Source organism: Syngnathus floridae, chromosome 22, assembly GCF_059516105.1.
Source record: "Syngnathus floridae isolate MCC-2025c chromosome 22, RoL_Sflo_1.0, whole genome shotgun sequence".
NCBI lineage: Eukaryota > Metazoa > Chordata > Actinopteri > Syngnathiformes > Syngnathidae > Syngnathus > Syngnathus floridae.
Window position 1 is genome coordinate 81,292 of NC_142434.1, and position 22,081 is coordinate 103,372.

Consider the following 22,081-nt stretch of genomic DNA (forward strand, 5'->3'; position numbering starts at 1 on the left):
GTCTTATTTCATTTCAGGCATGAATATTGTGGCAACTTGCTATATAGTTCGACTTGTGGAGCTTCCGATTGCCGAGGGAAGGCAGCAGAGGGGAGGAGATGGGTTGTTAGAGAGGCTCCGCACATTGTGTCTCGGCGTGTCTTGATGGTGAACCCTTGTTTGTGCAATAGAGCCAGTTACGACTCACCTGGTACTTCAGTAACGTTACAATACTTCATGTCAAGGTGGCTGATTTGTCGCCATAAGATGCCCTTTCTTGCCTACCTGAGTGAAATTAAAATTGCGACCACCACTCTCTGTAGAATTGCGCAGGAGGAGCATTTAAGTGTCACTGCGTGCTGGTTGGCTGGCTGGCTGGCTGGCTGGCTGGCTGGCTGGCTGGCTGCTTCCTTCCTTCCTTCCTTCCTTCCTTCCTTCCTTCCTTCCTTGCTCCCTTCCCATCAGCATCAAGCACTTCAACAGCTTCTCTATTATAAATGAGTCGCCTCTCGCCTGCCGCAGCGTGCGCGTGAGACGATACCTGGACACGTGCGCCAGGACTCGGAAAGTTTTTTTGGAAAGAGCAACCTTGTAAAGGTTGAGCCGTTGCGTCGACAGGCTTCAGAAGCTCATGTAGTGGCTAGCAAAGTGGCTCCATCTCCGGGCAGATAGGGCAGGCCACTTTCTGGAGCGTGGCTGGGCTCAATGGGCGACTTTTGAAATGAGAGGGCGCCAAAGACCGTGTGCTTCTTCCATTTATTCTAAAAGAGGGCCCGGTAACAAAGAAATGCTTGCAGTCGCTCACTAAGTGACACTTTTTGCTATTGCAGCACAAGAAGCGGCGCGACAAGAAAACAGCTCCGAGCTGATGCAGTGACCAATGGCGGGCGGCTAAGCTAACACCGCTCGCTGCGACGTGGCTTCGTCAACACGAGCGTCGGCGAACGTTCCAGTGGCAAGGTGCCGTCGGGCTGAACCGGGTGGCAAGATCTTCAATGGGTGGGGCCCGCTCCCGCCAGGATCTGCTGACGCCTCCTCATCACCTCCCGCAGCTCGGAGCCAGACTCGCGCTGAAGACGGCCGGGTGGGGAACAACAAGAGGAACAAACGTCAAGACGTGGCAAGGTTGACGGAGCTTGAGGGGAGGCAGACGAGCAGGAACAACATGAAGACCAAGGGGAGGGAGAACTCAGCAATGAGCAACACCGACGAGGAGCAGCTATGAGGAAGGACAATGAGGAACAGCCGTGAGGAACAATGATGAGGAAATATGTCAGCGACGGAGCGGCTAGTGGAGCGAGAGCTACTGTGAGGACTTGTGTGCTGAGCCACACGCTGGCAGAGGGTGTGAGGTGAGCGTTACAGGACGCCAGGAAGCGGGCTTCCTGGGCGGTAGCAGCAATACCTGAATGCAGCCATGAAGATGATGCCAAGAGGCTCAGAAGAACACCTGAAGAGAGCACACAGCACGCTCGCCACACAGCGCATGCCAATGCAAGCAGTGAAGGGGTGGGGGGGGGGGGGGGGGGGGCAGAAGTGGACCCAAGTCACACGCCAAGTCACGCCAAGTCACACGCCAAGTCACACGCCAAGTCACACGGGTTGATTGAAGCGTCAAGGCCCAACCTCGGAGTCTCCGTCCCGTCCCGTTCAAGCAGCCCACCTACCTCCAGCGCGGCCTTCTGCACGGCGACCTGGCTGAAGACGCGAGCGCCGTCGTCCGGGCAGACCGTTTTCAGCTCGTCCTTGTTGAGCGAAAAGAGTTGCGCACCCGTCAGCACGCCCAGACTCTCCACGGTGCTGCGCGCAAACAAGATGTGGCCGCCGTGACTTCTTTCCCGCCCAACCGACCGTGTGCGCCGTGGTCCGGCCCTACTCACACCGGGGCGAAACCTTTGGCCTCCAGCCAGCCGCGCACGTCGTCGGGCGACGACTCGTACGTGATGCTGACGCCGGGAAGGTTGGCGGCGGCGGCGGCAGCAGCGCCGCGCCGCGCCGGCACGCCGACTTGCTTGCAGGCACTGCGGCCCAACGTCAAGCGGTGGAGTAACTCGTCCTGGACCTCCTCCATGGTGGACTTCCTGCCTAGCGACACATTTGAGCACAACGTTCACGCACAGTTGCCAGTTTGGGCCTTTTCCTCAACAGCACCAAAAGCGAGCCAACGCTCCACTGACATGTTGGCTCGGAGCTCGATGGAGTCGTCGAACCGAATACGACCAATTGACGGGCCGTGCTGGGCATACTCACGATCGGTAAGGGCTCTCGCGGCGGTGTTGTCGTCGTCGTCGTCGTCGTCTTCGTTTGCCTCACGGGTCGGCGCGCCGTCGGGGCGACTGACGCGCCACTCGGCCACGGCGGCCGTCTCGCGGCCGGTTTCTACGGCGGGCGGCGGCGTGGGCGGACCAGCGGGCGGCGGGGGCATGGGCACCACTTTGGCGGGAAGCTTTTCCGTCCTGGCGACACTCTGCTTCTGAGGGGCAGCGAGGAGACCATGAGCGGGCGGGGTCAAAGTTCAACGTGCCGGGGTAAAAGGTTACCTCGTTGAGCTCTCCCAATAATTGCTGCGACCCGCGCGCAAAAAGAAAACACAAGCATACATAAATAAATAAACACGCTAAGTTTCTCCTCAGCTAGTTTGCTAGTAGCTGGCGTGCTAGAAAACCAAGAGGGCAAAGCGGGGCTGGGCGACGGCAAAGCCGGGCTGGGCAAAGGCCCCTTGCCACTTTCAGATAGCTCGTGCCTGCCTGGCGTTTTACATTTCCGGAGTGAACCTGTCATATTTCACTGTACAATGAGTCCAATCCACTTAGTCGTTTGACGGCAGTGAGTGACAGTTGGACACGACTGGCACATCGGTTGTTCCTTGTCAGAAAGCCTTGCTCAACACTGATATGGCCTTCACAGCTGCTCGCATGTTTTTAGCCACAAAGATATGACAAAAAGAAAGACCCTGGCAAATTAACTTGAATTCATGAAAATAAAACAAACATGTAATGCCAGCACACACACACACACACACACACACACACACACACACACACGCACGCACACACACACACACACACACACACACACACACACACACACACACACACACACACACACACACAAGGAAGAGTCGGACATGCGAGCCCTTCGGGTTGCAAACGTGCGACTGTCCCTTTGAGAAGCAAAGCGTAACCGCTGCTAAGCCCCGCCCCTAGCCGCCACCCTACCTTGAACACGTCAAACTCCTTCCGCGGCATCATCAGCTTCAAACACAAAGAGGCAAGTGGACATGCGTGAGTGAGCCAAGGCCAGGAGGATGGCTCACGCCGTCCGTCACAGGCCGGCAGCTCTGCGCAGGCATTGGAGGCACCTGTATGGTGTGGCTGTAGACGGGCTCGCCGCCGCGACCCGTCATATCCACAGCGGGCGCAGCGGCGGCCTCCAGGATGTTGTTTGGCACGTAGCCCAGCGAGCCGTCGCCGTTGCGCACCTTCCACCACTGCTTGCGATCATCTAGGACCTGTGAGACAGGAGGCAAGAGACAGGCTCGCTGCCGCCGCCGCTGCCGCCGCCGCTGCCGCTCACCTCCACCAGCTCGTCCTTGAGCACTGACAGCTCAGTGTTGTTCCTGGCCACAAAGTCGTACTTGGATTTGGCAAAGCGTCTGCTTTGCTTCCTGGAAAGCAGCCGCCGATGAGGTCCGTGCAAAGCAGGTGGCGGGATCTTTGCGGCGTCAACTCACGCTTGGTGTCCGCCGGCGTGCTCGGGGGCGACGTCTTCTTCCAAACTTTGTCGGCGGGACGCCTGCCACACAAGAAGGCCGCTGAGCTGCATCAGTTCCCGCCGCCACGCTGCCGGCGACTCACCTCCTTTGAGTAGCTTTCGCCGTCGGCCAGGCATCCTGTGGGTCGTGCGGTGGCCGGTGGCGGCGGCGGCTCCCAACCGTCATCGAAGACCAGCGGGCACGGCGGGAAGTCGTGATCCTTGGGCCACTCCAACCTGTCCGAGCAGTCGGTCGAGGTCAGGGTGCGCACGGACGGGCGGCAGATCGGCGGCTTGCCCGGCCGGCCACGGCGACCTGCACTTGGTCCACCCGTCTCCCAGCGTCACCCAAAGGCGGCGCTCCTCGGCGGTGCCGGTGGCGTGCAGGAGCTCAATGGCGGCGCGGGTGAGGAGCGGGACCGTTACGCCGCGGGCTACTTCGGCACCGCCCGATGCCCGGACCACCTGTGCGGGGGGGCGGGGCCGTCAGACGCGCTTCCCCTCGGGCGGGGACGGCTCTTACCATTCTCAGGGGGGTGAAGAGGAAGTGGAGAAGCTCGTCTGCGCTGGGGTTCTGGATGCGGCCGTTGAGTTTGCCCTGCGGACGGGACATGCGCTCAATCCTGGGGTGGGCGCCGTTGGCGCTTGCAGCCTCACCAGCTGGTTGAAGGCAAACTTGAACTTCTGCAGACAGTCAAGGAAGCGGCGGCGGTCGGGCGCTCTGGAGCGCAGCGTCAGGACGCCCTCTGGAGGACAAAGACACGGTCAGCGGGCTCAGGCAGGCAGGCAGGCAGTGTGACTACCGCACGCAAGTTGGACGCTGCCAGCACCTCCGGGACTCTTCTTGTTCTTGTTTTTCTTGCGCTGGGCCAGCTGACCGCTGGCCTCGGCCGCTTTTTGCAGTTGGCCGATGAAGGCCTCGATGTCGTCCAGGAGGCGGTTCAGGATTTGCTGAGTGCAGGCAGCGCAATGTATTAGTGGTAAAATCTTACAAGCCAGGCGCCGTGGCCAGGCGCCGTGGCCAGGCGCCGTGGCCCGGACCCGTGGCCCGGACCCGTGGCCCGGACCCGTGGCACCACGCCAGCAATGACGTGGGAGACGCCTGCAATTGGCTTTTTAGTTTAGTTACATGTCCTCTTCAACAAATGAGTCCACCACATCAAGTCCACTCCAGCGTGCGTGCGTGCTGGCCCAATGAAAGCCTGCCATCCTGCCATTCTGCCATCCTATCGCTATTCCACCCATTGCTTTCCTCTTACCACATCGCGGTCCACAAGGACCACCTCGGCGTCCTCCAACGGCGCCTTCTGCGGTTCACCTGCGTGCGAAGGCCAGGCGGTGAGCTCTGCGTACGGTCGCACGGGCCACGAGTTCACTGTCGCTCACCACGGCGGTCCGGCGGGGCGTCGGCTCCACTCTCTGGGTCATCCGCACCGGTCGGCGCTTCTGGGGCGGGAGCGGCGGGAGGAGGCGGAATTTGGCCCTCGCTCTTCAGGATCATCCTACCGGCGGCACATTGATCAGTCAAGGCGCTCGCTCGCTCGCTCGCTCGAGCCGGCGACGCTCCAAAACACAAAATGAAGGGTGGCGGCGGCTGATGTGGAGCCGGCGGTCATTCTAAAAAGTGGCTCGGACTGCTGCCATATTTTGGCCGGAAAGCCTTGCGCATTTTTAAATACGGGCAACTGAAAGCTAAGCGGCGGACTTTGGGCGGGCTACATCCGGCGGAACGCGCCGCGGGCAGGACTTACTTGAGGACCTCCGGCCGTTTCCTGGCTTTGCCTCCTTTGGCATCCGTCAAGGCGCTCTGGATGTCGGCGTGGATCAGGTGGGCCTGCGGACGCGCGCGGCTTAGACGGCTCCGAGGTAAGCCTCCCTCCCCCCCACCGCCGCCTTACCTTGATGTGCTCGCACTGGAAGAGGTGAAGGTCGGCTTTGTTCTGACCCAAGTCCTTGCACACCAGCGCCAAGATGGAGTCAAAGCTGCACGCGTTGCTCACCGCTTGGCACTGCTGGACCGAACTCAGCGGAAACACTTCCAGCTCGCACTGGAACACACAAAATGGCGACTCGAACAAGGACGGTGCGTGCTAGCAATCAGCGGAAGAGGGCGAGCCACCTCGGTGTCTGCGTCGACGAGGCTGACGTTGTCGCGGTGGACACGCAGCAGCATGTCCTGCGTCCAGATCTTCCCTCTGGCGTCCAGCAGCCGCAGCCGTCGCACGCCGTCCTCCACCGTCAGCAGGCCGGCTTTGCGCTCCATCACAAAGGTGCTCAGGTGCTGCGCCGGAAGGCCGACGTCAGCCTTCCGGCCGGCGGGACACCTTTGACACGCCGGACGGGGGCGGGCGGGCGCCACTCACCTCCACCTGGTACTGGGACGTGTCAGCGCGGCTGTCGACGCTGCTCGTGCGATGCCATTTCCGTCGCCCTGGCGCACACAAACGTCAAAGCACGTCTCAAGCCGAGGCCACGTGCCGGCGACACCGCTCACCTTTCCGCTTCTGTCCGGACGATGAGTGCAGGAAGTAGACTTGATCGCTTTCTGTCAACACACATCGCAAACGGCTCCTTGGTCGAGGAGAGCGGACAGCGATCGCCAAAGGCGCCGACTTACCGACAAGAGCTTTGGCACGGGACTTTGCCGTAGCTTTGGCTTGGGAAGCGTCATGGCTGCTGTCACATACACAAACGTTTAGCGTTAGGATTCGGAGGGGCGGAGCTCATCTCTCGAGGTCAAGATTGGGTCCCGGTCTGGAGTCAGATTCTGAAAGTCGAGTCTCGCTTTCGGTCAAGTCGGGTCCAGGTGGGGGATCAAGGTCACGTTCTGCGGTCCCTGCCCAGTTCAGGCCAAGGTCCTAGTCGAGGTCGCAGTTCCGGTCAAGGTCCGAGTCACCGTCCGGGTCACGTCTCGTTTCTGGGCCAAGGTCCGGCGAGCTGATTTTAGTGACGGAATTAGCGGCGGCGGCAGCGGCGGCTTGAGGATCAGCTTCAGCTTCTCGGGTCAACACAGGGAGCATGGGCGGCTTTAGCGCAACTAGCGACTCCACTGAGCATATTATCACATTAGCAGGTGACACCACGCGCACGCCAGGCCCCATTGACGGACGCTACGGGCGCTAGCATCGTGTCGTGCGTGAAGGTCCGACGCGCAAGGCTCAGACGGGAGCAGACTTGGACTGACTTGGTGTAGGAGGGGCCAAAGATGGGGAAGGCTGGCGTCTCATTGCCGTTCATCTCGTTTGCGATGAACAACTGAAAGACACACACACACACACACACGCACAAGACCAGCATTGAAAACATGCCCTCAGGTGCCATCTATCTCATCATTGGAGCACAACCACGTGTGATGTAAAGATTGCAATCAAAGTGTCATCACAGATGACAAGCGGTGACTTTTCCCACAGCTTCATCATTTAGTCAGCGGCCGGACCGACGTTCATTTTAGTTTCGGTATCCATGGCAACAGAAACGAGTAAGAAGACGCAAATGGTACAATGTGAACAAATAGTGTCAGCATCAACTCATTTCTAATTTGCTCGGGCAGGAAGCCGAGAAGAGGAGAAGACGAGGAAGGAGAAAGCGGAGGGGAGGGGATGAGAGGACACGTCCACGTGACGCAGCATGCGGCCCCTCCCTTCACTGTGCGTCAGGTTGCCATGGAGACGGCAAGCAGCTCAGCCGGCAAGCAAAGACGGACTTGGAAATGTCGTCGTGGTCACTGACACCCCAACGCAACACGTTGCGGACTGTGCGGGTCCGGTGATTGACAGCCAGCCCGTGTGCAATTTGCGCATGGACCATAAAAGCACTTATGGGCCCTCCCATTTCCGTGCACACGTGCTTGTTGTTGGAGTGGTGGCGACAACACGGCAGCTCAGCTTGCGCATACGCACACGCACGCACAACAAAGAAGATAAGAAGATTGGACAGCCAAATGCAACAGATGGAAAGAAAGAAAGAAAGAAAGAAAGAAAGAAAGAAAGAAAGAAAGAAAGAAAGAAAGAAAGAACGACGTTACTTCGAGGAACATGTGGTTACGAAGCAATCGTCACAATTCTCAGGTTGTCAAGTGACAAAGCGTGCGTCAGGTGAATTGTGCGCGTTAGCAGGCAAGTCGTTCGAGCTCACTGACCTTCTCCAGGAAGTCTGCCTGCCTGCCTGCCTGCCTGCCGGTCGGCCGGCCGGCCAGCCAGCAGCAGGAGCGGGTGGCTCACGTTAAAGTCACATGGAAGGGAGCGTTGCGGGCGGAGAGGAGCGGGTGGCTCACCTTAAAAGTCACATGGGAGGGAGCGTGGCGGGCGGGCGAGCGAGTGACACACGAGTGAAGCACAAACGCGCCCAAAGTGACGGTGAAAGGCGAGCAGCAGCCACCCACAATCCTCCTTCGGCTCGGTTTAAGCTCCTCAGCACCTGACCTGACGTGGGGCGGGCAACAGGAAGTCCGTTCAAGATTTATGATTCCCATTCGGACTCTGCGCCTTTGTGCCCCTTGTTTCCTGCACCACACACAAGCCAGACAGCCAGCGGCCAGCAAGATGACCTTTGCACCTGGAAACGTGGAGAAGAACATACATGGCCGTTGACTGTAGATAAAACAAGAGCTTGCCCAATATGCAGCCTCCGTCATGCACGCTAATGCTAACGGCACTTGACGAGGCTGAGCTGAGCAGAGCAGCGCCCCCTGCGGTCATCAAAACTTTTATTCGCGCCCCCCTGACCTGCCGGCACCAAAACTTTCATTCTTGGTTGCTACTGTCAGGAAGCTGTTCGCCCATACGATTGACCAAGCAATACTTGGAGCCCATTTTCAGTTGCAGCAAAAGCGATAACAAACAGTGCAAATGCCTTGGAACATGTTTATTAAAGCGCCGCCCCCCCCCCCCCCCTCCCGAAAATAAAAAAATCCAAGTGCAACAAAAAGTGCCGGTTGGAAGCGGCACCTCAAATCAAACAAATCAAAAGCTCCCTGAAGTTTTTAAATTTATCACTGAGGCCGCGGTAGTCAGATTAAAACAAAAAAAAGGCCAATAATAGGTCGATCCTTAAGAGTTGGTCGCTATGAAACTGCTCGATTTGAGGTCAGCTGCTGCTCGATGCCAAAGGAAACGAGCTGGGAGGCACAGACGGCGACAGCCTGGCTTTCTGCTCACCGAGGAGCGTCCGTCGTCTCTTTCCGTCCGTCTAATTGCGTGGCCGTGACGAGCCTCGGGCGAGCCTGGCTTTGCCCGCAATCCCCACCAGCCCCCCCCCCCCCCCCCCTTCGTGCACAAAACGCAGATAGGCATGCGCAGACAACTATGCTCAACTTCCACGCTTCCTCCATATGCAAAACGACCCCAGCGACTGGGCGTGACCTTTGGCCTTTGTGTCAGGACACGCCGATGAGCTCCAAGCTGGCAGAAAAGCTGTCTGGCGTGGCCAGCTGGTTTTCCGTCCTGTCCGGATAGCTTCGGGTCTTCTCAAAGTGGCTCTCCTCATGCCAACTCCTGCGAGAAACGCTGCGGTCGGACGCTCGGGGCTGCCGCGGCGGCGCCTCCGGCCCGCGAGCAAACGCCGCCGAGTAGAAGCGCGCCGTATCCGAGGGGGAGAGGCAACGGCGGCCCCCCGGGGCTGGCAGGATGTCCGAGTGCCACCCTCTGAGGGTGCCGGCGGGCCAAGCTCCGGGTGCCCTCCGGCGAGGGACGGCGGACTCGTCCCAACTTTGCTCGGAGACCTCCTCCACGGGGGAGAAGTGGCGCGTTGACTCTGGGGCGCCGTGGAGTCGGGCAGCGTCCTCCAAGCGGAGGCCGCCGGGGGCCCGCGCCAGCTCGTCCGGCCGAGCGGGGTGCCATTGGCCGGCCGGGACTTGCTGTCCACCGGCCGGGACCTGCCGTGGCGCTTCTCGGGAGATCTTCTTTTCAAAGTCTAGCAGCTGACCCAGGAAGTTGAAGTTGGGGGAGATGCTGGGCCTCTTCTCCTTCACAAACCTGCAGGTGGACGGACGACACCGCCAGTCAGGAGCGCGTGGAGTCAGGAGCGCGGCGGCGATCCGGGTGGCGGCGGCGGCGGCCACCTGTACGCCTCGTCCAGCGACATGTCCATCCGCTTCATGATGTAGGCGATGGCGATGGTGGCTGAGCGCGAGATGCCCGCCAAGCAGTGGACCAGCACGCGGGCGTCCGACGCCTTGGCCTTCTCTGTAAGGCACGCCACACGCACATGAAGAGCGAACGGCGACGGGAAGAGTGCCCAGAGTGGCGTGACCGCTTGCCGACCGATGAAGTCCAGCGAGGCGTCCAACCAGGGGAGGATCTTGTCGCAGAAGCCGTCGTCCACGGGAACCCTCAGGAAGCGCGAGTCGGCGATGAAGTCGGGTTTGGGGCACGTGTTGCTGGCGTTCAGCACGTAGGCGATGGCGTCGCGCTGCATCGCTTCCTGACAGTTGTGCGCACGCGCGCGCACGCACACACACACACACACACACACACACACACACAGGCAGGCAGGCAGGCAGGCAGGCAGATGTCACACCGGAAGCCACATCATCAGCAGGCGCGGCCACCTTGTTGAGGACGTCCCGCTGGCAGCCCAGGTATAGGTGCGGCAGGATACGGGTGGGGCCTGGTGTCGCGGCCGGCGGAGACGACGGCCTCGCCGCCGCCGTCGCCGTCTGCTTCCCCTCGCACAGGCACGCAAATTGGCGAGAAAACTGCGAGAAGCCGCCTGAGCTCACACAAAAAAGGGGGCGGGGCGGGGCAGGGGAGGTCCTGTCAGTGCGCGTGCCGTTAAGAAAGAGCTGGGAAAAGTGCCCACACCGGCCGGACCCTCGCTGCTGACGCTCACTTGCGGGAAATTCCAACATACTAAGCCCTTCCAACTGGGCCAAAGCCCACTTCCAGAGCCAGCCACTCACCAGCCAGCAGGCGCACAGACGGGAAGTGCGGCTGGAGCTTGAGGAGCAGGACGGCAGCGAAGGCGTCACTGCGCAATGCGCACGCATCCCACGAATCCTCATCGTAGACCACCAGCTGCAGGCCGGCCTCCAGCGCCACCTGAACAAAGGGCGGGCGGGCAGGTTCTGGCAGGTGGGCGGGCAGGCAGGCAGGCAGGCAGCCAGGCCAGCGCCACGTGAGCAGCCAGTTGACACGGCAAGCAAGAGCGGGCCTCACCTCGCTTCCGGCGGCCTGGCGCAGGACGTCCTTGACGTGAACTTTGTCCCGCTGCAGCCGCCGCTTAAGCAGCTTGGACGCGTTGACGTTGACGGCGTGGGCGATGCGTCGCGCGTTGAAGTCCGCAAAGGGTCGGCTGTCCACCAGCAGCACGCCCCCTGCTTGACCCGTGACCCCTCGGCCCCCCTCTAGCAGGCCCGCCAGCGCCTCCGCCGGCAGGGAGCGCACCCGGACGGGTGTGGGAGGCTCTGTCGCCAAAGAGGCTTCCGCCATGTCACGACGGCCAACGCCGCGATGACTTCCCGAGTCTGACGTCCCGAGTCTGACGTCAGGCGCGGGAAATCTTTGAACAAAGGCGACAAGAAAAAGGCATGACATATGAAGTGCTGATGAGAAGGCAGAACACGGCAGCGGTTAAGTTGACGTCTGAAAATGGAGATCATCTTCACACCAAAGAGTTAATAACCAGTGGATTGGATTAGCCAAGTGTCAACGTTCAAGACAAGTCACGATGAAACGCTCCGTGTCTCCGAGGCAACTCGAGTTAAGCCAAACGGACAAGTTGTCGTGACGTCACCACACGTCGAGCCAAACTCGAGTCCATTTTGCGACTCACCGCTCGAACGTTCGACATCGGAGTCTTTCGAGGCCCAGGCGGGGACCCAAATTCAACCGTTGCCGAACAAAAACAGTTTCACAGGCGTTGTGTGCTCGCTCGTCCAAACTTTATCCGCGTCCAAAGGCGCTGAGGTCATGGCAGAGAAAAGAGCGTTACGTCATCCCGACGAACTGGCGTCTCTTAAAGGCGCAGGCGCACATTACAATTCATTTCGAAAGAAATTACAATTACAACGATACTGTCTCCAAAATGGAAACTTCTCTGTGTTGCTCTTCTCTTTGTTTACCTAGGTTAACCTATGTTCCAAGTGTTTTGTGTGAGCATCGACGATCTCATAATCAAGTCTCTTTGCACATTTGATACACTTTTGATGCAATATGATGGCCGCTGTCGAACTTCTCTCACTGTCTTTGTGAACATCACATCTTCCCAAATTTCCCCCCAGTATTGAAGACGGAAGAAAAAGAAAACACATTAGATCATCCATTGTTGTCATGAGAAATAAAGTTTTGAGGAGGAGGAAAAAAAAAAAAAAGGAGGCGTGGTAAATGACGTTGTCAGCGAGCGCTGTGGTCTCGGGGCGGGCTCTGCTTGTTGCCGTTGTTTCGGAGCAGGACAATTGGTGCCGCCCTTGTCACTTTCGACGCCAACTGAGAGCCGACGCGCGAAAGGCCAAGCGGAGAGCCGCTCAAGCGGAAGGCCGGGGCCGGGCGGAGATCGAGCGAGCGAGCAGCCAAAAGCCTCGCAAACAATCCGACATGGAGGAAAATAACAAGGTGAGCTGAGCCAGCGGGCGGGCGGACATGTTTGTTTGGAATGGTCTCGTGACGTAACGGAACGGAGGAAGACCTTCAACTCTTCCGTCATATGTGCGCTTGAGTGCAGATGCTGGCGGCGGGCAAAGCCAAGAAGCCCGGCAAGCGCGGTCGAAAGCCGGCCAAGATCGACCTGAAGGCCAAACTGGAGCGAAGCCGTCAGAGCGCCAGGGAGTGCCGCGCCAGGAAGAAGCTGCGCTACCAGTACCTGGAGGAACTGGTCTCCAGCAAGGAGAGGGCCATCTGCGCGCTCCGGGAGGAGCTGGACATGGTGAGACCGACGCAAGAGCCGTTGCTGCTCTCCCGATGCCTCCTTTACCTTGGCTCCTCCGTGCTGACGTCATGCCTTTGCTCGCAGTACAAGCAGTGGTGCTCGGCCATGGATCGGGGAAAGATCCCCTCGGAGATCAAGGCTTTGCTGACGGCCGACGACCAGCAGCAGCAGCAGCAGCAGCAGCAGCAGCAGCATCATCATCAGCAGCAGCAGCTCCACCACCGGGGGCCTGCTGTGGGGGGAGGCGCAACCACCAGAACGGCCAAGAGCGCCAAAAACCAAAACGTCTCATGAGGGGCCAACGCCCTGATATAAAGAAGATTTTGTCCTGACTTTGGAACATTTGCCGGACACGTCCACTCGTCAAGCAGGCTACTTGCAGCTGTGCTTCGGAACTGTTGTCACACCTGTTCTTTTTGAAGATCAGCAATAATAAGAATTAAAAAAAATCCAATCAAGCCAACAATTGTCATCTGCTCAAATGAAATTTAGAATGGCCCATATTACAGCCAGGCAACATCGCTTCTGAAAAGGACGCAAACACAAAAAGCAATCGAGAAAGGCAAGAGTGTGGAAATGCCCTCGTACATCGTCTGATCGAGGAGAAACGCGTGGCACGCTTGTGTGTGGTGTCACGGACACCGGCGCGGCGTCTCTTTTGCTGCCTACTACGGCGCGAAGGCTCCAATGTGTAACCTTTACCGCCATCTAGTGGTGAATTCATACGTTACACCTGCTTCCATCCAAAGCGCGTGCCGGCGGTGCGGGCCGGTTTGGCAATCCTACCACAATGTCTTCGGCATCGCGAGTGCATTGCATTGCATTGCATTGGGTCAGTGAGCCAGCAAATTTGTGAAAGCTAGGTAGGTGATGTCTACTATGGAGCAGAAAGACAGCGGGCGACGAGCGTACTAGACTTACCATTATACACACACAAAGCAATGTACATAGAGAACGACATTTGGCGCAGGATTGAAACGAAATGTGGGCTTTTCTTGTGAAAGAAGATGACAAAATCGAAACGTTCTACACACTGTCATGGAAATGCAAAACGCCAGCTCCCTTGACTGTGGTGCCCGCCCGAGTGACAAGAAAAGTGGAACGTGAAGAGTGAAAAGAAGCCGCTGCCCCCCACCTCAAGATGCATTTGGGTTTGTTTTCACGGAGAAGCCACATGAACATGGAATTTGGATCTTGAGAAAAGGCAGTCAAAACGTGAAAGAAGAAAAAAAAAAAAAAACACCCCTGACAACACATTTGCTTCTCCTTGAAAACAATGAGTTACCGCCAGCAATACAAAAAGTCACAGCGATGGATTTTTCCGTCTACGTTTACCCATAAAACAATATGCAGACGAGCTGGCCCTTCGGAAAGCTTAGTCCGTCGGGGGCCTTCCGAGAGGCCGACTGTTTGTTGGGCATACCGTCGAGGTCCGCCCCAAAAGCGCCGCCAAGCCCCACGTTAACGCCCTGGGTTTTGCCAGCCCCGCTGTCTCGGCTGAGCGCGTTACACAAAAGTGTTGTGGGTGGCCCAGGCCAGTTTCTTCTGATCTTTGGCGTCGCGCCGGAAGCTTTCCAAGGTGGCGGCGGCGTCCTTGGCGTTGACGGGCGTGTCGACCACCCCCACGTAGTTCTTCTTGGCCAAGCGTGAGCTGGCGGTGATGGTGTAGGCGTCGCCGCGGTAACACTTGACCGAAGACATGCAGAAGGTTTCCCGCATGCCACGTCGGAAGTTGGCGTTGTAGACCGAGTACAAGGTGGGCTTGGAGGCGGCCGAGCCAAAGGAGATCCAGGCCACGGCGGCGAAGAAGAGCAGCCCCCGGCGCCGCCCGGCCTCCTCTCGCGGGTGCCACAGCTGCGCCAGGTAGAAGGGCGTCCACGTCACAAAGAAGAGCCAGTTGAGCACCAGGAACATCTTGATGGTCTTCACCTTGGTGCGAGGAACCGTGTTCATGGTGCGCCGCACCGCGTGGCCGTCGGCTCCGAACCTCCAGATGTGGCCGACCACCCGCCGGTAGAAGGCAGCGATGAGCGCCGCTGGGAGAGCCAAGCCCAGCAGGAGGTGGGCGGCGGCGTACCACACGCCGCCCCGGCTGTCGGGCAGAAAGAAGAGGCAGTGGTGGCTGTCGGCCGGCGGCGCGGCGCCGTAGAAGGTGATGCACGGCGCCGCTAGGGCGGCGGCCATCAAAGCTGACGCCAGGATCATCTTCTTGGCCTTCTCGCGGGACACCTTGAAGCTGAGCGGGTACACAATGGTGTAGAAGCGGTCCACCGAGATGGACAGCAGGACGTAGACCTGCACGCCGGGGCACAGGTGCTGCACGTAGCGGGTGGCCGCGCACGCTGCCGCGCTCAAGGGCCAGCGCCCCCACGCCACCTGCACCAGAACCAGGGGGGCGCCACCCACGCTCAGCAGCAGGTCGGCGCAGGCGATGGCCACCACAAAGTAGTTGGTGGTGGACTGCGCTCGCCGGCTGCGGCGGATCACCAGGCACACCAGCGCGTTGCCCAGGACAGACAGCAGCCACAGTGCGCCCAACACCAGTGCCAGTGCCGCCACCTCGCCCGACGTCAGCCCGTCCTCGGCCGCCCGTGCCCGGGGGGAGGTCGCCGGGATGCCGGAGGGCACGGGTGCCGCCGCCGCCGCCGCCGTGCCGTTCTCCATCTCAGAGTAGTTGAAGGACGCCGGATAGGAGAAGGCCGGCGCAAACAGCAAGCGCTCCATGGCCTCCGTGTTAGCCCACGAGTACACCATCTGAAAGCACAGCACATGATGCTTAACGTCAGCAAGGGCACATGGCCAGACCGCGACGCTTGGGAGGCTACTTTTTCCGAATAACCACGCCAGCCACGACAAGAACTCATTCAAGCATTCAAATATTTTTCATTCACTGCAAAAAAAAACCAAAGAAAACCGGCCCCCTAAGTTAAGTGCAGTGCAGTGGCTGGAGTCCAATATTTCTCTTTTGACAGAAAATGAATATCGGACACCTCCATGAATTCATAAAGGAAAGCTAAATTTGCATTTAGTAATGTGAAACATTCCTCATTTCAGCAGGTTTGAGGCTTACGCGCGTTTAACAGGAAGTGACGAGCGGGCGGGCGCGCACACAAACGACGAGTCGAGCCCCGCCCCCTGCGCGCACCCGTCTGCCTTCAACGATTAAGTCTCAATTAGTCAATCAGCGTTGTCGTCTACGTACGCGTCGCACACGAGATTGCGGGTGCGCGGACACGTACCTCCAAGCGAGCTGCACAATGATTTAAAATAGCTGATAATCGATAAAGCCCTCAGAGCGGGAGATGAAGATGACAAAAAGGAGGACCAGGCGACTTGCGTCCATCGTGTCCGTGCGCGCGCGCCTTGATCACTGGAGGAGGAAGATGAAGAGGAGGAAGAGAGTTCCTGGGACGTACCAAGTCATGTGTGAGGGTGGCATAACCCAGCCCCCCTCACAAGGAACGCCCACCCAAATTGGAAAAGGCTCGTTACACACATACGTATATACATACATACAAATACATTTGGCTCCCACACACGCACATGCACACGCACACGCACACGCACAGACACACAGCTGTTGCTTACGTGAAAAGAAGTTGCTGTCGCAGCATGTCATCACCATGGCAACAGCAACACCATAGCAACCAATGCGTCACGTGACATGTCGTCAATGGCTTTTTGTTGCATTGGTTTTGTTGTTTTGGATCTTTTTATTGGACCTTGATCATCATCATCACATGTACAAAGCTGAGCTGCCATTGAAATATTTACAAAAGAGCAGCAGCTATTTACAAAAGCAAAACTTTTGCCGTGGCGTGCCGTGCCGTGCCGTGGTTCAACCCCGCAAAGCTCCGTCCAGCGTCAGCGTCCCGAATCTGAAGAAGAGCAGCAGAGCGCCTTTCAGCACCTCCCGCTAAGCTTCAAGCTGAGAGCCGGCCGGGCCTATTTTTATGCACGCGGGAAAAGAACGCCACACCCGGACGGCCACCTATCGAGCGACGGCAAAGGCCAACTTCAAAAGAAGAGCAACTTGACTTACCTTTTTGACCTTTGGGCTTAGTTTTGCGCTACAACACAACTGCTAGCGGGCTCGGGGAATTACGGAATACAGGGCCCGGCCAAATGTACCGGCGACCCGACAAAAGGCCAAACTGCGCCCGCGCGCTTGAAGTTCGCCTAGACTTGGAGCGGCGTCGCGACCATCCAAAGGATGACGCGACGTGACGCTACGCTAGCACACGCAGCGGCGAGCAGAGTGGCGTGACCTTTCCAGGAAGTGGTTGTTCTCGGCCAGTTCCTTGACCACACCCTCCATCTCCTCCTTCAGCTTCTTCATCCTGTCCCCCCCCCCCCAAACACACACACACACACACACACACACACACACAAAACGGTCGGTGATGTCATCCCGGTTTGGCGAGAGTTGCGCTTCTCTCACCCCAGCGTCATCTCCACCAGCGTGTTCTGGCTCAGGTACGCCTGAGGCTTGAGACCGCTCAACACCAACGGAAGGACATGGGCGGGAATTTGCTCCTGCAGCTGGACCCGAGGCGACAAAACGAGATCAGCCGACGGGCTGAGGCATCAGACGCTTGCTGGCGCTGGCTGGCTCTCTCTCTCTCTCTCTCTCGCTCTCTCTCTCTCTCTCTCTCTCTCTCTCTCTCTCCCACTCTCTCTCGGGCCCACCTTAGCGGCTCGCTCCATCAACACGCTGACTTCCTTCTCGATGCCCATGAGTTGAGTGGTCAAGGCCAGCAGCTGCTTCCTCACGAGGTGGATCTTCCTGTAAGCGCCTTAGTTTAGCCAAGGCAAGTGGCGGCGGCAGAGAGCGGCTGGCTGACCTCATGGACTCTTCGCTCTTCGAGATGAAGAGGCGGTACTTCATGGCGCACTCCTCAGTGAACAGGGAGCGCGCTTTGCTGGCGTGCAGGACCAGCTTCTGCCTGTGGTGGCAAACAAACACCAGAGTCCAAGCCAGGCGGTGGCAGCGGCAGAACGAGGGAGGGAGGACACCTACTTGTCAAACTTGTGGATCTGCTCCTCGTTGTACGGCAGACCTGAAAAGACACGCACGCATGCACATGCCTGAGAAGAGCCAATGTTGTTGTGTACTGCAGGTGTACTGCAGGTGTACTGCAGGTGTACTGCAGCTGTACTGACGGCGCTCAGCTTTGTCCTTCTTGAACTGTTGGTAGATGGCTGTGATGGCATCCAGTAGAACTCTAATCTTTTCCACACTGCACACACATCACGGCGGTCAGACCCCAACCCGTATGGAGGCGTTCGCGCGCGGCCGGCGGGCGTGTCCTACTTCCTGTCTTGGGGGTGCGTGCCCACTTGCTGCGTCCAGGCGTCGCTCAGCAGACCTCCCGGGAGGAACTTGGCCTTCAGGTCCTGTGCGTTTCGATCGATTGGTTCCAGCGAGCTGCTGATCTGTGCGCACACACACACACACACACGCAAAGCGTGCCAGACAGCGGCGGTGGCGGCGGCTCCCACCAAGTTGTCGGGCAGCGCCCCACTCACCCTCACGACTTTCTTGTGCATGTCGGCGATCTCGTCGTACTCGGATGTCAGCATGTCAGCTTGCACGAGGACCTCCAACCTGCTCACGCACACGAAAGGCATGAAAGCGGCGCTCTTCAGGCGGCTGGCTCCGGCCGGCTGCGGCTGGCTCACAGCTGCTTGGTCTTCTCCAGCGTCTGCGTGGCCAAGCTGCATAGGTGGAACACCTCGGACTTTTTGTGGACAATCTCGCTGTAGTCCTCCTTCATCAGTTCGCTGTTGGACACGACAATGGGCACCGTCATGAGTCACCCTCCTCCTCCTCCCTCCCCCTCCTCCTCCTCACCAACTCACATGAGACCGCGGACTCCTTTGCGCACCAGTTCTTGGTAGACAAGCAGAGACTCGGACGTTTTCCAAAGGTGTCCGACATCCCCTGCGAAGGTCTGAACCAAGGACAGGGGGGGCATCGGGCCATGAGTGAGAGTCTACCTTTGGAGGCAAGCGTAACGCACGCACACACCTTGGCGTAGCTGGCGTCCAGGTCCAGGTCGTAGCGGGGCTGCACTTTGGGGGGACTTGCTGCGAACGAGACAGGAGTGGCAGCGCCGTCGTGAGCGGCGCCGTCATGAGAGGCGCCGCCGTGGAGGTTACTTACGGTCCTCGAAGATGAGCCCCACGGTGGCCACCGGGTCTCTGCTGACCAACATCATGGGGTTGTCCCTGGTGGTCTTGGGGAAGCTCTTGGCCTGGCGGTTGGGGTCCAGGACCAGGCGCCGGCCCTCGTAAATCAGCTCCTGGTTGTGCGGAGGGATGCTGGTCCGGCGAGACAGCAGCTCCTGGAACAGTGCCGCCCTGCCGACGGCACGGCGGCCGCGTCACGGGGTGAGCGGGACGAGGTGCGGCCGCGCGGCTCGTACCGGTCCGGCTGAGTCCAGCCTAGCCTAGCCTAGCCTAGCCTAGCCTAGCCTAGCCTAGCCTAGCCTAGCCCAGCCCAGCCCAGCCCAGCCCAGCCCAGCCCAGCCCAGCCCAGCACTCTCACGTGTTGTACTCGTGGATGTAGACGTGGTGCAGGGTGGCCTGCTGCAGGCTGAAGACAAAGACCACCGCCCGGTGCAGGATGTCATTGGTCTCGGCAAAGAACTGGTCAAAGCCCCAACACTTTTCCTGGTCAGCTTCCAGGATGTTGGCCAGGACCGGAGTCAGCAGACTCTGCAGACCCCTGACGGCCAGACCGACCACACGTTGGGCCACGGCGACGGTGCGGCCCGCGCAGACGGGGCGCCACTGACTTGGACAAACTGCAGGACACGGGCATCTCGGTGCTCCACTCGATCTTGCCGTTCTCAGACTTCTGGTGACCCGAGATGGTACCGGAGGGCTTTTCTGTGATGATCTTGTACCTGGCGCAGCGAGAGCCTGAAAATGTTTGCCAGCCCGCCAGCAGGCCGCCTTCGAGGGACTTACATGACTTCCTGGTTCCTGCGCGGGCCCTCAAAGGGTCTGAAGGGCAGGCTGCCGGTGGCGGCGTGGTAGAAGGTGACGCCGATGCTCCACAGGTCCACGGTGGCACCGTACTTCTTCTGGTGGTCCTTCCTCAACACGGCGCGCTCGTACATGTCGGGATGCTGCCGGACAAAAGGACCCACCGAGTGACTCGGGAATGTGGGGGCGGGGTTACCCGCTTGCCATATTTGAAGCAGCGGCGGCCCAAATCAACGATTGGCCACCCAGAGATTTTTGTATAGCCAACTACTACGCTACACGGAACGAGACAGTTGGAGCGGCCGGCAACGGGGCCCCGACGGCCGCCTCACCAGGTACTCCTCGGTCCCGTAGAGCGACACAAACTGCTCGTCGTCCTCCAGTTCACGGGCGGCCCCGAAGTCGGTCAGCTTGTAGACGGAGCGTCCGTCCTCGCCGATGACGCGCATGATGTTGCCAGGTTTGATGTCGCGATGCACGATGCCGTATTCCCTTAGGTGGTTCATTCCCGCCACTGGAGCCATCAAAGAGAGGCGTGAGCGAGCCTGCGGCGTGAGCGGCCGGGCAGAAGCGCCGGCCGGGCAGAAGCGCCGGCCGGGCAGAAGCGCCGGCCGGGCAGAAGCGCCGGCCGGGCAGAAGCGCCGGCCGGGCAGAAGCGCCGGCCGGGCAAAAGCGCCGGCCGGGCAGGAGCGCCAGCCCTCACCGACGTCATGCAGGACGATGAGGAACTCGTCTTCGGGGAGGCCGTAGGCGTTGGACGACTCCTCCAAAACGGTATAGAGACTCCCGCACGGACAGTACTCCATCACCAGGACCTTGTGCCGCGTGTTGGACTGAACGCAGCACACGGAGCCAAACGACAAAAATGTCATTTAGCGGATGCTTGTGGCATGCATCTCACGTGGGTTTCCTGAACAACTTGGAGCTGTCTCCAATCACAACTCAATGTGTAACTTGACGCCACACTCCACCAAATATGGCTTTGCTTTGCAAGTTCAAGTGCCCGAGTATCAAACCTTACTACACTTGACTTCCTGAATAGCTTCCGTCCGTCACTTTCTGGGTGCCTCACCTCACCAACGTATGTATAGTGGCTGCCGCGTAAGTCAAAACGGGGAATACGCAAGGTGTGCTCCTCGTTGTGTACCAACCTCCTCCTCGACGGCAAAAAGCTTGACGATGTTCTTGTGGTTGAGCTTCTTGAGCACCTCAAACTCTCGCATCTGCACGTCTAGCGGCCTCAGGAAGCTCAGGTTGTTGAACACTTTGACCGCATACAGGTCGCCCGTTTTCTGGAAACACCTCACACAATTGACAACCCACCAGCCGGCTCCGCAGCCCGCGTCCGACCGCTCGCTCGCTCGCTCGCTCGCTCGCTCGCTCGCTCACTCACTCACTCACTCGCTCGCTCGCTCGCTCGCTCACTCGCTCACTCGCTCACTCACTCACTCACTCACTCACTCACTCACTCACTCACTCACTCACTCACTCACTCACTCACTCACTCACTCACCTTGTGTCGGCCGCGATACACGTTGGCCGTGGCGCCCTGACCCAGCAGGTCCGAGATGAGCCACAGGTAGTTGGTGGTGCTTTGCATTATCACGACCTACCTGCGCGCGCACGCACACAGTAATTATAGCCTGCCCGTCAATCTCCTTGCGATGACGTCAGAGCGGGAAATCACCGCCAGTCTTTCGCTTTTCCGCGTTTTCGCCGTGACCCGGAAAAATGCCCAAAGTGCTCGTTTGATTGCCGTCACAACGCCGAAGCGCCCGAGTGACGAAGCCAAATAACGTTTACTGACAAGCGAGCGGAGCGAAGTTCAAGCAGCATTTCCGGCCTCTGTTCCGGACGGGCAACATGGCGGCCCGCTAACAAAGCAGCGCACGGCATCAAAGCTGGGGTGCCGGTGGCCAAGCTGGGTGCTAAAGGCTAAAATGCGATGTGAAAGTGAAAAGGGGAGTTTTGTGGCTTAATACGATGTAGAGGAGGACGCTGACTTACCTTCGTCGCTGCAACTGAGCGCTTCCTTTTCCGCTCTGGCCTGGTCACGTGCCCTGGGAGCCAATCACAGCGCAGACAACTGCACCTGACGTCACCTGCCGTCAACAAGCTGAGTTTTCTCACCGGGTGGCGAGTTTGAGATGACAGTACCACGTTAACGATTGTTTAAAAAGCTGGATTTCTGGATACCCGCAAAAAGAAACACATTCACATTCCCCCCTCTTCTGTCCGAAAACCCCCCAGCATATCAATGTCGTGTGAAAAAGTCACGGGCAATCCATGTTCGCTCCATCAGTTCAAAGGACTATCGGTGCCATGCGTGAACAATAAATGTTGCAGCCGCTCACTAAACCAAGCATATGATGGAATCCAACTTTATCTAGGTCGATTCTAATACAAGCGGCAATCTGACTGCTTTTCTTCTTGATTCCATGTCAATTATCCTCGGACAGCGTTGACGTCAACTTGGGGGAGAACGGAGGAATGA

General features: G+C 58.7%; 5 protein-coding genes across 9 annotated transcripts; 1 reads left to right on the forward strand and 4 right to left on the reverse strand.

Moving 5' to 3' along the window:
* Positions 1 to 716: 716 nt before the first annotated feature.
* eps8a (EGFR pathway substrate 8a, signaling adaptor) lies at positions 717 to 8,560 on the reverse strand. The gene is made up of 25 exons (XM_088367190.1): positions 8,006 to 8,560; positions 7,871 to 7,900; positions 6,917 to 6,987; positions 6,350 to 6,408; positions 6,227 to 6,277; positions 6,096 to 6,163; positions 5,852 to 6,013; positions 5,631 to 5,780; positions 5,484 to 5,566; positions 5,119 to 5,234; positions 4,992 to 5,050; positions 4,563 to 4,683; positions 4,390 to 4,478; positions 4,256 to 4,330; positions 4,049 to 4,197; positions 3,837 to 3,969; positions 3,713 to 3,774; positions 3,556 to 3,646; positions 3,341 to 3,490; positions 3,198 to 3,233; positions 2,520 to 2,543; positions 2,230 to 2,452; positions 1,860 to 2,064; positions 1,647 to 1,779; positions 717 to 1,049 (listed from the first exon to the last, which is right to left on the reverse strand). The coding sequence occupies exons 1-25, from the start codon at positions 8,363 to 8,365 to the stop codon at positions 972 to 974; spliced, it is 2,778 nt and encodes a 925-aa protein (XP_088223316.1). The 5' UTR covers positions 8,366 to 8,560; the 3' UTR covers positions 717 to 971.
* Positions 8,561 to 8,701: 141 nt separating this feature from the next.
* On the reverse strand, positions 8,702 to 11,873 carry dusp16 (dual specificity phosphatase 16). The gene is made up of 7 exons (XM_088367277.1): positions 11,503 to 11,873; positions 10,887 to 11,229; positions 10,631 to 10,769; positions 10,280 to 10,440; positions 9,993 to 10,152; positions 9,791 to 9,914; positions 8,702 to 9,704 (listed from the first exon to the last, which is right to left on the reverse strand). Exons 2-7 carry the CDS (start codon positions 11,157 to 11,159, stop codon positions 9,107 to 9,109), a joined length of 1,455 nt encoding a protein of 484 aa, XP_088223403.1. The 5' UTR covers positions 11,160 to 11,229; positions 11,503 to 11,873; the 3' UTR covers positions 8,702 to 9,106.
* Positions 11,874 to 12,060: 187 nt separating this feature from the next.
* Positions 12,061 to 13,052, forward strand: crebl2 (cAMP responsive element binding protein-like 2). Its single transcript, XM_088367350.1, has 3 exons — positions 12,061 to 12,281; positions 12,391 to 12,591; positions 12,679 to 13,052. The coding sequence occupies exons 1-3, from the start codon at positions 12,264 to 12,266 to the stop codon at positions 12,886 to 12,888; spliced, it is 429 nt and encodes a 142-aa protein (XP_088223476.1). The 5' UTR covers positions 12,061 to 12,263; the 3' UTR covers positions 12,889 to 13,052.
* A 514-nt stretch (positions 13,053 to 13,566) lies between these two features.
* Positions 13,567 to 16,856, reverse strand: gpr19 (G protein-coupled receptor 19). 3 transcript variants are annotated; one of them, XM_088367310.1, is made up of 2 exons: positions 16,637 to 16,856; positions 13,567 to 15,348 (listed from the first exon to the last, which is right to left on the reverse strand). In XM_088367310.1, exon 2 carries the CDS (start codon positions 15,346 to 15,348, stop codon positions 14,101 to 14,103), a length of 1,248 nt encoding a protein of 415 aa, XP_088223436.1. In that variant the 5' UTR covers positions 16,637 to 16,856; the 3' UTR covers positions 13,567 to 14,100. The 3 variants fall into 3 exon arrangements, with proteins under 3 accessions (XP_088223436.1, XP_088223434.1, XP_088223435.1); XM_088367308.1 differs by lacking the exon at positions 16,637 to 16,856 and adding an exon at positions 15,834 to 16,141; XM_088367309.1 differs by lacking the exon at positions 16,637 to 16,856 and adding an exon at positions 15,665 to 15,814.
* On the reverse strand, positions 16,288 to 21,739 carry tbk1 (TANK-binding kinase 1). Of its 3 annotated transcripts, none has more exons than XM_088367196.1 (21): positions 21,595 to 21,739; positions 21,101 to 21,200; positions 20,739 to 20,879; positions 20,291 to 20,420; positions 19,920 to 20,101; positions 19,570 to 19,730; positions 19,395 to 19,505; positions 19,145 to 19,324; positions 18,761 to 18,957; positions 18,626 to 18,684; positions 18,457 to 18,548; positions 18,277 to 18,378; positions 18,124 to 18,202; positions 17,909 to 18,030; positions 17,758 to 17,834; positions 17,615 to 17,654; positions 17,439 to 17,540; positions 17,284 to 17,380; positions 17,036 to 17,136; positions 16,863 to 16,934; positions 16,288 to 16,472 (listed from the first exon to the last, which is right to left on the reverse strand). In XM_088367196.1, the coding sequence occupies exons 2-21, from the start codon at positions 21,185 to 21,187 to the stop codon at positions 16,433 to 16,435; spliced, it is 2,172 nt and encodes a 723-aa protein (XP_088223322.1). In that variant the 5' UTR covers positions 21,188 to 21,200; positions 21,595 to 21,739; the 3' UTR covers positions 16,288 to 16,432. The 3 variants fall into 3 exon arrangements, 2 of the variants coding, with proteins under 2 accessions (XP_088223322.1, XP_088223323.1); XM_088367197.1 differs by lacking the exon at positions 21,595 to 21,739 and adding an exon at positions 21,275 to 21,577; XR_015855432.1 differs by lacking the exons at positions 16,288 to 16,472; positions 16,863 to 16,934; positions 17,036 to 17,136 and having other exon boundaries at positions 17,333 to 17,380; positions 17,615 to 17,682.
* Positions 21,740 to 22,081: the final 342 nt, after the last annotated feature.